A 17,920-nucleotide genomic window follows, 5' to 3' on the forward strand; every position below is an offset into this window, starting at 1 on the left:
GTATTTTTTCGTAATAATTATCTGATAAAAATGCGAAATGTACAGTCGATGTATTACAAAAATAAGACTGGATTTTGTGTAATAGTAAAACATTGAAAAGATTCTTATATAAAATACTCAACAATGAGTTTTTGTGAGCTTTACACGACGGTAGGTGTTTAGTATTACGTCATTCTCCGCTCTCGGAGATTTCATGAATGGAACGCAAAATTCACGATGCCTGGGCGTAGTGACGTCAACGGTAAACATGACGTCGACGGAAGGTCTCTTCGCGGAAGAAATAGTTCACTGCTCTCTCTCCGATGAAAACGCGACTGCGTACAAATGCACAATTGATACCTTTGGATATCGGCGCATGTTTCCGTCTCGCGTTGCAAATATAAAAACGTCTCCAAGGATATTCGCGAATATCCCGCTCGTCGCGATGACTATAACTGGCGGACACAGAGATATCGAGGTAAATGCATTCCACTTTGCGTCATAAACAATTCTGCTTTCTCTCAGCAGACACAACTTTGCTTTCTTTCACCGTGACTAATTTCCGCCGTGTGTGTATCGTCGCAATACGATATAAATTCTTCGAAAATCCTCATTAATCTTCGTCCGCATCATTCGTATTAAAATTCAGTCGTGCTTTAAATCTTAGCAAAGAAATTCATGGAATATCTCCTCCGCTAAGGAGAAATGCATTCCTCGTTGTTAAATCGACTGCATATCTGCGAATCTATTTTTAATATGGCACGTGAATAGAAATAATCTTTTCAACCTCCTATAATTTTTTTACGTGACCTTTTTACTTACGATTCATTTTAGATGAAATTACATTTAAATTACATTATTTCTATTTCAGATTGCCATACATTTTTAAATAATAAATTTAAATATAATATTTATATATTAATATAAGGGCTTTCTGGGAATCGACGCGGAAATGATTGAAATCGGTGCCTAATTTAATGTAATAAGTAAAATATAATTTAATAAAAAATATGAACATTTGGCGGCTCTAACTTTTCAGCGTAATCTCAGTAAAATTTACGAAACACACATTTCTATTTCAGTTTTCTTAAATTTAGAAGTTCTCACGTGTTACGTTTAGCAAATAACATTGAAACACTATAAAATCAATTGAACTTTATTACTGATAGCTACAAACGTTTTAACATTTCACGCTCAATACCCTACGATCTACGATCACGAACAAATTGACTGCATCGTGAGGATTCGTTTGACTTCTAATCGGCATGGAGAACGTGACTAAGTTATGGCGACATCTTTAAGTGATATATTTGCGGCTACCAAGGACTCATGGATAAAACGAGCCCGCGGTTCTTAGTTGTTCTTTCTAAACGGCAAACGTAGAGGACGCGTGCATTGCATAAGCACATCAGAATTGTGTAAAGTTCTACCACGAAATATACCAGAGAAACGGTGCAAACTTATAAAATCATCGAAAATGTTTAGACATAATTTCGGAAAGTCCTTCGATGTTATCCTTCGATGTCGCTTAAATCTAATTTAATCTGACATAATTTGCAAATAGAATTAGTAAATAGAGTGAGTTATCTCGTGAAATAGAATTCAATAGCAGAGAACATTCCAACGCGGAATTTTTTACTTTGATTATTACGCTTTTCTTAAACAATGTCACATTATTTTTAATTTAAAAAATAATTTAAAAATAATTAAAAAAATAATATAATTCTCTATTCTAATTTAAATCCCTAATCATTTCTTCATTAATTTCTTTATTAATTTCGCTGAACTTTTATATCGTTAGAAATACTTTCAGAATATATTGTTTTACATAAAAAAATGTATTAATTCAATTTTTTTTTAATGTATAGCAAAAATATAATTGAGTTTTGCTGATAAATAAAACAGATTTGTTGAAGAAATCTACAGAAAAAAAACCAAAACTGTTTCAAGGTAGGATGATAACAGTATATACCGCGCAAGGTCGCGGAGATTGCGCCAAGACGATCGTGGCGAATCATCGCATTGATGTTGAGGACCGGTCGGTCCCCAGGTACGCCTAACCCGCCAGGAATATCTACGTACACGCCCCCGCTGTGCCAGAATCGTATAGGGACTCTATACTAACGTCGAGTGCACTGGCCAAGGCATGGACTCATCTGAGAAATATGGCCGTATATTATTATTAGATTATGTTTTCGGCGTGTAGTCGAACAAGCGCGCGAACGCCAGCACAACTATTCGTTTCGCTTGGACTGTAGATTTCAGTTTACCGGCGCTTACCTTTGCGTGGCCTCTCGGCCAGATGTTACAACGCTGATGCACGAGTCAGCGATACAGGGAGATAAGCCTGCGATCAGCGTCTTTGTACGATATTTAGAAAAGAAGCGAAATTCGAGGAAGAAGCGGAGTCAGAATTCTTTGGCTCGTATTCATGCCACGCATTTAGAGCGAAATGTGACCGTCTCTTCTCGAGATTTATACGTTTAACATGAAGTATTTGTCGACGAGAACCAGTCAGTCATATTCATGATTCAAAGTAGGATATAAATAAATTACTTCTCTCCTACAGAGAAGAATGATATTACAAGAATATTAAATGAATGAATAATATAATTAATTATCTTTTTATGTTTATTGTTCAAAAATTAACTTTTAAACAAACGATTCAATAAATTTCATAACTTTAGAATATCTCATAAAATAATTTAAAATAAATAACCGCATTTACTTTATACAAAACCTTGATGTAATAATATCGTATAACGTGCAAGAAAAAATTTTCCGAGGAACTCGCTTGTTCATTAATCAAAAGGAGCGTGCATTGTGCATCAAATGTCTCGATAACAAATGCGCTGCACTGCTGAATCGTGCGGATACTTTACGGTCCTCCCTTGCTCTTATCTCGGTCATATCGCGAAAAATGGACGAAATGTAGCCGGGGCATTGTAACCGGCAATTTATATCGAAGCAAGATAATCTCTGACTCACGTTTCGATGCGCCGGTGCGCGAGCCACCCTCTCCGAGGACCCTCTCAGCAGCTCCGCGAGCAGCTCAGGACTCGGCCCCGGAAGTCCCTCGAGTTTGGTCGGACTGGAGGTCGTCCGATGGTGGCAAGGCGTGGGCGGCTCGGAACCGCTGTTGTTATTGCTGCTCGCGTTGTATGAGAGATTTGCAGAGATCTTTCTACGAGGACGAAGACCTTCTTCGAGCGCGATATCGGTAGTACGCGGTTTCGCCATCTCGGCTTCCAGCATCTGTCCGTAGGGTCCGCGAAGGGGCCTCTTGCTGTACCTTAATGTAAAAAGAAGAAAATATTAATATTTACAGATATCTGTAAGTGATATGTACATTAAGGATTTGAACAAAAGCTTTCGGTGAAATCAAAATTTTTGAACTATATAAATATGAAGAAACATTTCATTTCAATTAACATTTTGATAAGAATAAGTTTATATTTTCAAAAAATAAGTGAGAATTTTCTAAATGTTACATGTTATGTTTGTGTGTGTGTGTGTGTGTGTGTGTGTGTGTGGTTGTGACTGATGACAAATCTTCTCAAATTTTTTAAAGTTCAAAAATATTACATAAAACTGTTACATGAACTAAATATGAAGAAACGTATAAGTTTATATTTTCAAAAAATAAAAGAGAATTTTCTAAATGTTACACATTTGTGTGTATGGTTTATGAAAAACTTTTCAAATGCTTTTAAAGTTCAAAAATATTAAAATGTGAATTCCATAAAAGAATTCTTTCTTAAAAGAAGCCAAATCGAAACAATTGAAACGTAAAGATTATCTTTGCTTTACATATAAAACTTCGAAACTGCCTTGCTAAGGTTATTATTAACGCAAGAATGGAAAAAGAATATGTTAAATCGTTGCGTGTTCATGTCAGGCGCACTTCCGTTCTATTTCGATGGGTAAGTTCTCCGATTACCTTCGAGGCGTGTGGCCCTCGCAGTCGGACAGGTCGCTGGGCGTCGCAGGTGGCTCGTCTCTCTCCTCGCTGCTCTGAGCCGACAGCTTGTTCCTGTCCGCGTCCAAAGGCTCTGGCCATTGAGTTATGTACACGCCCTTCCTCCTCTTGCTAGTGTCTCCCCGATATCGTCTCGCTTTGCCGGATGGCGAGGACGCCTCCGAGGGCGTCTCGCTCGGCGCCTCGCTGCCTTCGCTCGCTTGACTCAGTCGCGGCTCCTCCGGAGGTGGTGTGATGATCACCTCGTGCGGTTCTATCCTGGTTTCTAAAAAGTCATTTTCACGAGTCTGTCATTCTTAATCGCCTATTTATACTAAAATTGATTAATATTGATATATTTCTAGTAATATCAGTAATACAATTAGAAAAATAGGAATTTATATTGAAACTAACGAAACTTAAACTCCAAACTTCAAATTTTCACAATAAAGCAAATATATTGTTTAAAGTTATACGGTGAATTTGATTCGAAACGTTTGTATAGTTAAAGATTATATTTTAAGATATATATTTTAAGACTAGAATATAAAAACAGAAGTAAACTCTTAGGCGTTCTCTTAGGCGCATATCTTCTGACTTGATTATACTTCTGCTAAGAAGCCGAAAATTTATTAGCTCTAAGTCCTACAATCCTTCTTACGTTTTTATCCGCCTCTAATACTATATAAAAGTGATCTTTATTTAATTTGTAAGAAGCAAATTTTTTTTAATATATTATAAAAAATTAATTTGTTTGTGTATGTATATCATTTATAAAATAATTTTAAACATGTGTCTCAATTTTTCTTAAACTTTAGATTAAAAGACCACTAATGATTAAATTTAACAATATTGAGTTTAATTGCAAAGTCATTTTAATTTTTCTCCCAATTGAATTAAAGAAATAGCATTAGAATTTATTGCCTACAGAAGAACAGAATTTATTAACATGGAATCAAATCAAGTTCATATTATATATATCACGATGTCAGAGACGATGGATAAAGCATAATGCGGGGGTCGGGAAACGTTGGAGAGAACGAGGACTATTTTGGGTGCATCGACAGGAGCACGGGTACAAAGGTGCACGCAAGTTTCATGTTATTTTGCGCCGGCACTATTTTCAGAACGGTGGGTGCCAGAGTTGGAAATAGACGTTTGAGCGTCATTGAGTTATAGCCATCTTCATTGATGACTTCACATACGACCGCCTTCATATGGTTAGAACCACGCTCTATTCACAATAAATGATAAACCGACGCGAATTTCTCAACTGATGACGACAGTATCACGAGGAAGTCGTCGCGACTATCGTTTCATCGCCTTGTTCATCGTTCGCTTCCTGCCGTTGTTTCCTCGCGATGAGCAACGCCGCGCGAGAAATTCGGGTGAGCAGATTTCGCTCGCGCACTCGTGGACTCCCACGCGAGTGTATTTCCGTTTTATATCCTACTGAGATATCTCTCTCATGCATACAATCGAGCCACTATCGTGAGGGGAAACTTTGCTTTTCTTTTCTTCGAGATTACGCTAAGATGTACTAAGAAAAGCACACGCGATTCTTTTTATTAAAATAATATGGAAATTAGAAATTAATGTAATAATAATAAATAAAACTCTAAGTAAAATATAAAATATAATGATATAATGATATAACAAAATAATAAACTCTAATTGTTGAAAAACGAACATCGATTGTAGAAAGTATAATTTCTTCCTCTAAATAATAAAATAAAATAGAACATAAATAAAGTATATTTCTAACAATTATGAAAATATATTTTTTCTCAATCTCTTTTTCTTAAATTAAAGGCAGTTGTAATTTTATGATATTAAGATCTATATATAGCAAATAATAATAATAAATATTATATGCCATATTGATAAATATTTTTATTCTCAAAATCTCACCTTTTTGAATGGTTTCCTCCACGATGTTTCCTTCGACGATAGGATACACGGTCTCGTGACCAACGAGTTCAACAGTGGGCGCGTCCGTTTCAACCCTGGGCTCAATTTGATTCGTCTCCGGAACTAGTGGTTCTGGACTGGTGAGTGCACTGGAAGTTGCCAGACTGTCTGAACCATCACTTCTAGGTCGAATCTCCTCGTGATTTCCTTGCTGAGAAACACCCAGACCTTCGGCAGAGCCGACGGCGCTGTCAACGCTGGGCGTCGATGTCCTTGGACTCTGTCGATTGGGGCTGTTTTGAGGTGTCGTGGTACCTGGAGTGACATCACCCCGACGACGAGGTAACGTGCTCGCTCGAATGTCTTTGGTTTCGGAGCGATTAGATGTTACGATCGGTTGAGTTTTCTGCCGATTCGCTGGAAGAGGAAAGTGCGAGTTTGCGCTGAAAGTAAAATCTGCATCTTGCAGAAAATTACGAATGGTTAGAAAGTTTATTTTTATACATCTGTTCTATTTCAAAGTATTTTTACAGTATTTAACAAAAAAATATTACACGAATCATATTTATAAGAACCAATATTTATAAGAACCAATATTAATATTGTAAAATTAATGTAATTATATGGTAAATAGAAAATCCACCTGGATAATACAGAATAAAAATTATTACGTTCATTGCAATAAAATAATCAATTCTAGAATCTATATATCAATTCTAGAATCTATATATTATCTTATATGTAGAGAAGATTTTTAATTCTTATAAAGCTTCAAAAAGTAAAAAAAAATAGAATGTATTATTACTAAATTTAATAAAATATTTTTTTCGAATAGTAATAATACAAATAAATTATGACAAAACTTTTTTTTAGAAGTAAAAAAAATGGAGAAGTAAATAATAGAAAAGATATAAGACAGATTTAGATTTTAGTCCAAAATACGTGAACATACTGCTACTATTTGTACATTATACTGTTAACTGCATTAAAAAAAAACTTTCAGAACAAATTCAAGTGGACCTCTACAGATAGCTTTCGACTGATGTATTCCAGAGATGCATATTACGAGCGTTTTCGATAACAACTAATTTGAGTACTCTTGCACCAAGCAATAGTGAAACCGCCTCTCGGTCATGAGAGAAGACGAGAGACGTAGAGAGAAAATTCTAATTACCTCCTCGAGTGTCACGTAAGTTTGGCAGTGCTCTTAGGCCGAGGAGGTGGAGGACCATTCCAATAATAACAAACAGACTGTGCGAGATGAGAGATCACGAGAAGAAGCGCGCACTTCATTGGCGGAGTTTCACGGAACGTGCTTAACCGATTAAGACATGTATGATAGAAAATTTTATTCTGTACAATTAAACTGTGGAAATAAATCAATGCGATTTTGCCAAATTTTACTTTCAACATTCTAAATCAAGAACAATGTTTTGCTAATTATGACGTTTATTTACTGTTGATTTACTATTTATAAGCATAGAGATCATTATTTACTGTTTTTAAAAAGATAGAATTATGAAAAATATAAATTCAACATTAAAAGAACCAAATCGTTATAAATGGATATTTTTCCATATTTTCGTTGATTTTTTAATAATTAAAATCGTATAAATTTGAGTACATTTTATTGGATAGTTAATTACAATTGCAAATACTCAAGATAAATTAGAAATTCCAAGTTAAAATAATAATTACAAAAAATGCAGCCTGCATTGAACACATATCATGAACAAATAAAATTTATTCAAGCTCTGTACATAAACAGAAAAGTCAGATAAGTAGATTTGACTTCTACGTCCGCTCGCGTAAAGAGATTTGGGCAAACACAGAAGAGTTCTGGCAACGATATTTCAGAACACCTGGTTATCTGTCCTCGCAGCTCGTCTTTCGTGCGTAAAAGGTGTCTGAAAAGATTTGTTGCTGCGGAAGTGTAAAGTGTTTCCGGCTTATCAATGAGGCGTCGCTTTTTCATGCTTTTGGTATCGTCACAATATTTGCTCACTTTTATATATTGTTATTTAAATTATATGAACTGTTATTATTTTTATAACTGTTATTATTTTAAATAATATATTTGTAATAAATATAAATTAATTTAAGTTAATTTTAAATTAATTTAATATTTAGTAATAAAATCGTTTTTAATCTTTACAAAAAGATACAATCAAATTATTGTACTGATAAATTTGTGTAAGAACTATCTTTTCCTTTTTCATTTATCTCAGTAAAATAGTCTCGGATTTAGTCTTATATTGAGGACGTATAAAAAATTCTTTTTAAAGATATAAATATATCGCGAAGCGATTGGAACCTTGTGACAATCTAAGCAGATAGTACGCATATACAGATCAAGGATATCAAATACTATTACTGTCATTAGAATTTCGAACCTTGTTGACAGCTGCACTTGTGCTTTTCTTATTTCTAGTCTTCCATTATGCAACCTAAACTACTGCGGTATGTAGTTCAGGGTTGAAACCTAATACAAGACTGTCACCGTGGCGTTTAGTTCCGCGTTTCCAAAAGTATCTTACGAAGACACGTGTAGATCGTGGATTAAGAGAAGAACTTCGAGGATGAAAATAGCATTGTCCGCATTATAGTCAAATATTCAAAAATAACATTTTATTTTTCAAATATTCGACCAAACTATATAGCCAAAGAACTCTACTTAATCGCACGTGAGGACATCTTCGATTTCCTTTCTGCTTAACATGATGCCGATAGAGTAAATCTTACAGTAAACGCAATCTGCATATCAATCTTGCTGTAATTGGTTTAATTAAGCCTAGCTCGCAAGACGCCTCTAATGAGCTCAGCCTGCAAATCTCTGCAGCATACGGAAGCTTACCTTGATTAAAGTCCACCTGGCCGAAGGAGGCACTCCTGTAGGGCGCGCCGGACCTGTGAAAGGCAAGCAGCCCACGCGGCTCCAGCCTAGTGACGGCATCCCGGGCTTCCCCTTCGTTGCCGCTAACAGAAGCAGCGTTCAGGTTATCGCACAAATCGTCTACACTCGTAGCACTGTCCACCACGGAATCACTGTACTGTCTCAAGTGTTTCGCCGTCTCCGCACTGGCATTCGGTTTGCTCCTGAGGTCACTGACGTCATCACTGTTTCTCTCTGGTCTCGAGCCTGATCTCGAAGTCTTCCTCGAGTCGTGGCATGGCTTCCGGTATACACTGTTTCCCGAGCGATCACTGAGACACTCTTCACTGACACTCTCACTGCGGACCATCGTCTTTGGATTTTCTTGTTGCTGTTGCTGATGCTGCTGAAATTGCTGATTGTTATTACCATGATGGTTATCCTCGTTGTATGTATAACTGCGATGAGATGAGCGACCCTCGAAACGGCCAGAACTTGGATTTGAGCCCGTCTGAGAAAAACAAGCAAAAAATTAATCTGGCTTTATATTGCGTCAAATTAATTCCTTCAGATCTAATTTCGAATGGAATTATGTTAAAAAAAAAGTTTTTTAATTCAATTGAAGAGCATATTAATATAAGTAATTAATATAAGTAATTCATACTAAAAAATAATTTTGTTCAAAATTTTGACTATTTTCCCAACACGTATATTATTATATGTACGTTTAATCTCAGAGGATGTCGATAGAATTAAATAATTTTAACGATGTCTTCAAATTTGATGCATATTAGATACATTATAATGTCACAAGGTCTAAAGAGATTAAATCTGCCAAAAATTCCTCGTTCGAATTACATATACATTATATTTGTGGTAAATTTCAATTAAATATTTAATGCCATGTAGACGATAAATCAGAGAATATTTATGCATTATGCACGATTAAAGTATCATCGTAAATTAAATGTTATTGAAATTTGCGTAACTCAATATGTAGATTAATATCATGTACAATAATTCTTCTTGCAAGTAATAATATTATTATTATAGCAATTTTATTGAAGGTAGTAAAATAATAGAAATTTAAGGTATGAAAAATTATAAGGACCGGAATAACAATCGTGAAACGCTGTAGTTTACGAGATAACGATCATTTATATACGCCTTAGTATGCACTGAATTCAGCGAAATAATGATAAAGAAGTCTCGCGAATCGTGAAGTTCAGCAAAACTCTTCTCAGAATGAGGGACAAGATAGACATTGACATTAATAAGAAGTCAATGCTTTAACTATATTCTATAAAATCTGTCTCGATATATTGTATTTGCAACTCGTTTTTATTTCTCTCAAAATAAAAATTAAATATTTCAAATATTCGGTATAATTTATATTTTTCTTTTAATGCCTTTAAATATTACAAATTGAAGGAAGATAAAGATTCTTTTAATTTGTATGCATATCTACAAAAATTTAATAATAACAAATAAATATTCCATCCTAATATAATATCATTATTTTTAACAAACAATGTAAAGATGTTTTCTACAATTATAAATATAATAAAAGAGTATCTCTTTTATATGTTTGTAATATTGAAAAATCATATTATATTTATTCTAATTTTTTTTACTTATTGAGATGATATTTTAAAAAATTGTTGTACTAAGTATCACAGATTATTAATTTTTTCGTACATCTAATTTTGCAATAATGTTCAAATATTAAAAATAAATAGTTATTCTTTTTCTTGGCAATAGTGAACGTTCAAAAGTATAAAAAACGTTCAGTTGTGTAAAATATCATTCGTTCATGCGTAGTAATAGACGTCAAGCTCTCGTCACCATGACGTTGGAATTCCTCACCTGTGGATAATTTTGAGACGACGGCTGGTATCCGCTAGAAGGAGGGGAGGATGCCTGTACTCGCGATGGTCTTCTGGGTGGCGGAATCGGTGCTGGTCCCTTGAGCTTCTCGGTGAGCTCACGAAGGCGCTCAGCCTTCTCACTGCGGGGGCCGGAAGAGGATTTCTTGCCACTTCCTCCTCCGCCCCCGCTCCATCGAAACCTGTGCAATCGGTCCACCGCTATCACTGCTGGTTCCTACAGCCAGATAAGAGGAGAATAAATCTCATGGCTTGTAATAATTTCAATGTGTGAGAAATTAAGATACGAATGAAGCCAAAGACAGTAAAACAAATAATCCTATATTTATTTTCCATTATCCGATTTATTTATTTTCTGATATATTTATTTTCAATGATATTTAAACTAATATCAAGGCAAGGCTTGACAAAATCAAATTATTAATCTTTCGCCAATTAGTAGCAAAATATCTATTGATAAATCATTTATATATTGACATTTATATATATGACATACATTGAGAGTTATTCTAATAAATAGAAAGTCGTTCTTAGATGACTCTCATTATAACTCATCTAGAATATTTATTTAAAAGTAAGATAGTATTGAAGATAATATGGTTTTTAATTAGATAAGACTTTTTTCTTAATTTTCAGAAAATTACATGTTATTTAGTTTTGTTATTTATGTACATGCAAAACATAAGAAATCAAGTAAATGAATAGTTGCTTTGCAAGTATTTTTTATCAATACAAGAAAAACATACATTATTCTTGTAAGAATGTACGGATGTATGGTAATAATACGGAGTATATTATGTGGGCAAATGTGTAAAATAGTAGATCTAATAGCACATCGAAAGTTCATACGTACGCGTACATAAGTGTCTAGTCAAAGAAGAAGCAATATTCTATTTTCGTCGTTCATCTTTATCTTTTCCCTTTCGGCGTGACGCGACGCTAAGGCATGAGGTGAGCCAAAAATCAAGCGATCACGCGAGTGCACGATTTTAAAAAGCAAAGGAAGAAAAGTTGCTCGAACGTGCAGAAAGATCAAGCGTGAATTTTGGCACGCCTCTCTGCAAGCGGATGAATTTTCTTCGAGCGATGAAACCGCGAGTGTTTCGAGGTGAAGATTGCGTTGACAGTTTCGTAAAATTCAAAAGAAAAATTCGTCCATGAAAAAAAGCACTTAATTTGATTGTAAAGTTTCTTCAAATATAAATAAAGTTAGGTTATAATTAACAGGTATTAAATATTTTTATCGTACTATAATAAAAAATTCGAAAATTCTTTTTGACACAAAAGATTTTGTTAGAGTTTATTCTGTTTGAAGAAAAAGGCATAACATTTATTAAAAGAATATCATTTTTCTTTCAAGTAAAAGTTTTAATTGATTTCTTTGATCATAAAGAAAAAAGGAAATTAAAATTTCCTTAAAAACAATAATCATTTCTGATAAAATGTGCCTCAAAGATTAAAGTAATTTCTCAAGCCTGCTGTCAATAGAATTTATCGTGTCCTTGAAGAGATTAAGTTCCTAGCGGTGACCTTGAGACCTACCTCGGGGCTGCTGACACAAAATCTTCCAGACCTAAGCCACTCCACTTTGTATCTCTTGTAATCACCTTTTGCACCTTACCGAGTCTACGCGCGAAACTCGAATCCCGCGGAAATTATGAAAAAACGCGATTGAATAATCATCTTGAAACAATAATCCACTCGCGGGCAACGAAACGATGAAGAATTAAAATGACTAATTGAACTAATAAACGATCGATTTTGACACGCGATCGATGAAGCAAGTACCTGCAGCTTGAGCGTCTGATGCTTCGTCCACTGCGCGAGCTGCCGCGGTACGGAGACGGTCTGCGTCGTCGTCGGGACGCCGGACGAGTAGCCGAGCGACGTCGAGGGTGAGCACGGCGTCGTCGTCGGTGGCGAGTACGACGATGTTACCGCCGCCACGGCTGCTTGTGGATAATGCTGCTGGTAATAGTGGTAGTGTGGCTGCTGTTGCTGCTGCTGCTGCTGCTGGCTGGTGCTGCCGATGTTCCCCACCGATGTTTGCACCGCGCCGCGACTATTATTAGCGAGCGTCGGCGTCGTCTCTGCGACGCTCGTGGTAGAAGCAGGAAGAGACGACGAGTAGTCGCTAGCGATTTCCCTGGACGGATAACCACCGGTGACGATCGAAGGGCACGATGCCGAGGATGCCGACGATGACGACGCGGACGATGCTGCTGTCGTCATCGAAGACATGATCGCTGGTGGTATCCGAGGCAGCGGAAGACGTGATCGCGGACCGATGCAACAGCAATCGGCGATGCTGGCCGCTAGATCGATTGGCTGTTTTTCCGTCACCGGTCTCTCGGTCAGCCGCTCCCGCGAGTCGCTCTCGCGCGAATTCCGCTTTCGCCGGCGCTCCTGCGATTCCTCTCTGGAGTTGACTGTCGGTGGCAGGTTTTCCTGAAACAGATACAAATACTTTTCAATTCTTTCTAAAGCAATTCTCATCGTCGCTTAACCCTTTCATTCCAAGCCACATGATATATATTGTGTTCATTTCTAAGTAACGTAATCTAAGTAATGTTTCTAAGTAACAGTACATGTTTATACTACTATTTCTCTCTTCCTCTACTTCCACCAACTAATTTCATTATTTCTTTCACTGAATTATCACTTCGATATTGAAACAGCAGACCTGTATATTGTTTTCGATTTAATGAAAAATTTATATATAAATATATATATTCAGGGACGAAGAGTTAAGGATGTATCAGGTATTATAGTTTTTGCAAAAAATACCTGAAATTGAAAACTTATTTTCGTATAAAAATGAATGCTATATGTATAAAACAGTTTATATATTGTATAATAAAGATAATGTTTATATTTAACAATATAATTTTATAATTTAAAGAAAATTTGCTCGATTTATTTTAATTATTTTTGAATCTTAAATTTTTATCTGATTTTTCTTTTTAGAAAAAATAATTATTTATATTTTCTTTTGTAACTATAGAATATTCTTATAATAAAAGAAACTTTTAATAGTTCATTTAAAAAAAAATGTCAGATAAATGAAATATTTCAAAAGTAAGATATGTATGCTTCATCATTCGCCATTTCATTTTTTCAAAGTGATTCATAAAATCAAAATGCTAAGCATCATATGCTTCATTTATTAAAAATAATCTTATTTAGATGTTTCAATTTAGGAACTAAAAATGTTGAGGTAAAAGATTCAAATTAAATACCGAAGAAAAATTGTTGCTAAATTCTTTTGAAAATACAATTATGCTACTGACTTTTCTCTTCAGGATACCTCATATATCTTTGTTACTTATTCGCTATGTCTTTCACAGACACTCCTTATATCTACCTTATTTTTCCGTCTGCGCCAATGCGTCGCTTTCGTTTCCTTTCATTTCTCTCATGTCCCTTAACTTAGGGGTATTCTGTCCTCCGCGCTGTCTCAAATGTATCTCGTATTTTTAAACTTACAAGAAAATGACGTACAAGCAAGCGTACTTTTTCTGAGGACACATTTCGCATTTCGTAAATCTTCTTTACCGCGTCACTTCTAAATAATTCTAGCAAATCTTTTTTATATCAAGTCCAAGATAATATTTTCAAAAATCACGGAATTGATAATATCATCCATTCACATGGATAAATAACGGCAATTTATACAAGTCTCGGATAAAATTTGGCAGATAACGGCGAGCGAATGTGTCACATGAGATTCACGTCAACTGTACGTGCTGTTATGACGTCAATGGTGCTTATTATTCCGCGGACAAACCGTGAAAAGGAAGGCGAAAAGTCAGAAAGAGTGGTAGAGACGAGAGTTGAAGAGTCACTTCAAAATCGGCTTAAGTCAGTGACTGGCGGATTCTATTTGTATGATTGCTTTCTAAATTTAGGTCCTTCGACGTCTTAATTTTGTTGTCGCAGATCGCTCTTGTAGCAAGGCAATCAAAGGTCGTTACCAAACGAAGTTCAAAGGGAATAGCCGATTTAAGAAGAAAATGTTGCAAATTTTTTTTGCATAAAAATATTCTGCTCTCTAGGAGTCTAATTTTTAATGTTTTTTTTAATTTTAATTTTTAAATAAGACAAAAATATTTTATATACTTTTTTTTATTAATATTATTCTGAATTATATTTAATTTTATCTAAAAACAGAAAGTGATTATGACTACAAATAATTAAAATAAAATAGAAAAATATAACTTTTTTCGTATAGAATATAAATGTCCAACGGTAATATATTTCTTGAATATCAAAAAAGATTTTTGAACTTCTAATTTCTTTATATTACATTGTATATGTAATATGTTGTATTATATTATATTGTAATCTGATATTTCTAGGAAGACGTTTTAGAATAAAATAAAGTGTAATACCTGAGAGATTCGCAGACCGTATCTGGTGCCACCCAGAACAACATATCCACCACCGACTCCTCCACCCGTCATAGCCCTTGCAGCGCCACCCAGCCATCCTCCAAAGCCACCCCCTCCCGTTCTCTGGGGCCCACTACCCCCATCTCCTCCGCCAGCGCGGGGCATTCTTCATCCTTCCTTCACCCTGTAATTCAAATTATGCTACAAACTAAAAAGATGATCAAGCGAAGGATGATACTTGCAAAAATAAAATGAAAAAAAGGACGAATCTTGCCTCGCAAGAGATTATAGTTCACGTGGATTGTCCTTGGTTACCTTGTGAGAGGACTAACGAGCTAGATTCATCCTACGGGATATTAACGATCTCAGTTGAGTTACGAGTAAGCGGCTCACGCGACGGACGCATCACGCACTTACGCACGCAAAATGCGGGCCGCTGCGTAAATTACTGCGAACGTTCGCGCATTCCTCAATAACTGTCGGTCATCTTATTTATTTATCGTACGCCATCGCCGATGAATGAAGCTCGCGAGAATTTGCGAGTCACTGCCATTAAAAGAATCGCAGATAGTCACTACCGCTATACCGGAAACGACGAGGCCACCGACATGCTGTTGCAAGACCAATGTCGGCCGCGAAATTCTTTCTTGGCTCTCGTCAGATCTGAGAACAAGTCTGCTGACGTCTGAGAGAGATCTTTCGATCGCAAATCTGTGGGTCGTTAAAAAAACCTTTGCGAAAATTTGGATTCTACAATTCTACAAATAGATTCAATAAACGTAACAACTATTCATAACAAATAATTATTTTTCGAATTTTTTACGTAATATGATCTTAAAATAAATGAATTTAAAATAACATAATGTATACGTATTCTGCAACATTGCTATTTTTGTAATTTGAGGAATTGCATCTATTTTTATAAAATAAAATAAGATATATTTATTTTTATAGTTTTGTTTCGTGATGTCTACATCGTGAAGTAAAATAATCTTGTTTGTATTATCGAGGCTTAGAATTTTAATAGTTTTTTGCTTCTCTAACTTTTTTATACATGTTCATCCTGTAAAAGTTAGATGGCAAAACATTTTGGCTTTTATATTGTGTTAAGCTATACGTTATTGTTATTGATTCCGTTATTGAATCATAAACCGCATCGTGAAAACATCTATATTATTTACGATAAAACGCGTATTTTAAAAAAAAATAACCGGAAGTCGCTGTCGCGCCAGTGTACCATAACTCTTTCTATGTAAAGTCAAAACCAAATTATAGAATATAAATTGTATCCGACAGGCTTTCCCTACATAAATCTCCGCCTTCACATAATGCTGTAAGATTTTTATTTTTTTTTTCAGCATTTAAAACTTCAAACTTTCTCTTAAAAATTATAATAATAAGTATTGTATAATATGAAATAACAATATATAATATGAAATATGGTATGAATAATTGTAATAATAAGTACAAAATCTTACAATATAAACATAATGTGTGAGAAACACATCACAATTATTCACATAATTATTCTTTTCTAATTATGTATTTTAATCAAAGAATTTTACATAAAAAAGAAAACACAAGTGAGAATTTATAACAAATTCAGACTTAAAATTAAAGTGTTTAAACACGGATTTAGTTAATATATGACAAATGCAAGTATAATAGCAGATCATGACAATTTTTCATACATTAATTTTTAATAATTTATACATAAATAAAAGCGATTTATATAGATATTTAAAAAAATATTTTCTTCGATTTAATTATAAAGTTGTCCCATTTTATTTTAATACCGTTTTATACGCACTTCTAAAACTCCGAGATATTGACATGAGCCAATTGCATGTTTTCTACTCATAGATCAATGGGAGATGTGCTTGCTAATCATCAGATCAGTTGATTGTTAAAGTCTGCAATTGTCGCAGTATTTTCTGAATCAATGAGTTTCACAGATCGTCTGCTGGACGCTTATCACGCACGAATAAATAAGCAAGTGATTAAAACAAAACTGTGATTATGCTACATAAATCTCGATCTGCCACCTACATATGTCTCCCACGTTTCCGTTATAAAATAACGATTTGATGAAACAACGAAGTAGAGTTATACTTAATATAATCCATAATGTCAAATTATATTCAATTTGAATTATTTTTAATTATTTCTATAAGCCAATATATTATTAATTACTTTTACTCAATATATTATTAATTTAATCAAAATAATGTTAAACAATTTAAATCACTTTTTGCAGTAATAATGTTTTATTCAAAAAATAATTATCAAAGATTATAATTTTTTTTTGTTAGATTATTTTATAATTTGCCTTTACTTTTTAAACTATGTTATACATTTAAAAATTAAAAAGCTGATTTACAACTTGATTTTCGAGAATTTATTACGGAATTATTCTGCTCTTATTTGGTATTAAGAAGATATTAACTGACAACTACTCTCTCTTATATAAATAATAAAGTTTATCGTGAACTCAACATAAAAATATAAGAATGCAGATTTAATTGCGATTTATATCCAAGAAGTTGAAAGAAATCACATTTAATGGATGTCCATTTAAGTAGATAAGCGTGACCGCGGCTGACAGGTATAATGGATGAAAATTCGTTGGAATTCACATGCAAGACCTTGCATAAAATCCTGCTCCGAATTTATTATCACCGTTAATGCAAACAGAACGCTTTGCCGTGCCGGAAGTCACCGCCACGCGTCATGTATTATTACGCTAATACTCGAAGGACCGATGTATTCGGTATAATCGTCCTTTCAATCCGGAAGAGCTTCTTTTAGTCCGAATAAACTTCCGGTACAAAGTTAACTTCCTGGCACCGTTGCAACTAAAATTTACCGGAATTGCTCTACTATTTATAAAGTATCGTATATCCAAAATAAATATATATATATA

General features: G+C 34.6%; 1 protein-coding gene across 2 annotated transcripts in view; it reads right to left on the minus strand.

Moving 5' to 3' along the window:
* Positions 1-17,920, minus strand: part of LOC108686783 (rho guanine nucleotide exchange factor 17) — a 56,938-nt gene that overhangs the window by 28,052 nt on the left and 10,966 nt on the right. Inside the window, exons 2-8 of one of the 2 annotated variants that reach the window (XM_018192248.1) lie at positions 14,998-15,181; positions 12,395-13,054; positions 10,587-10,823; positions 8,703-9,231; positions 5,849-6,310; positions 3,920-4,223; positions 2,968-3,271 (exon numbers count right to left, since the gene is read on the minus strand). In XM_018192248.1, the coding sequence (XP_018047737.1) occupies positions 2,968-3,271; positions 3,920-4,223; positions 5,849-6,310; positions 8,703-9,231; positions 10,587-10,823; positions 12,395-13,054; positions 14,998-15,162 (2,661 nt within the window). In that variant the 5' untranslated portion in view covers positions 15,163-15,181. Of the gene's footprint in view, positions 1-2,967; positions 3,272-3,919; positions 4,224-5,848; positions 6,311-8,702; positions 9,232-10,586; positions 10,824-12,148; positions 12,211-12,394; positions 13,055-14,997; positions 15,182-17,920 lie in introns of those variants that run through there. The other variant, XM_018192249.1, reaches the window with a different exon arrangement.

This window comes from Atta colombica, unplaced genomic scaffold (genome assembly GCF_001594045.1).
Source record: "Atta colombica isolate Treedump-2 unplaced genomic scaffold, Acol1.0 scaffold189, whole genome shotgun sequence".
Lineage (NCBI taxonomy): Eukaryota > Metazoa > Arthropoda > Insecta > Hymenoptera > Formicidae > Atta > Atta colombica.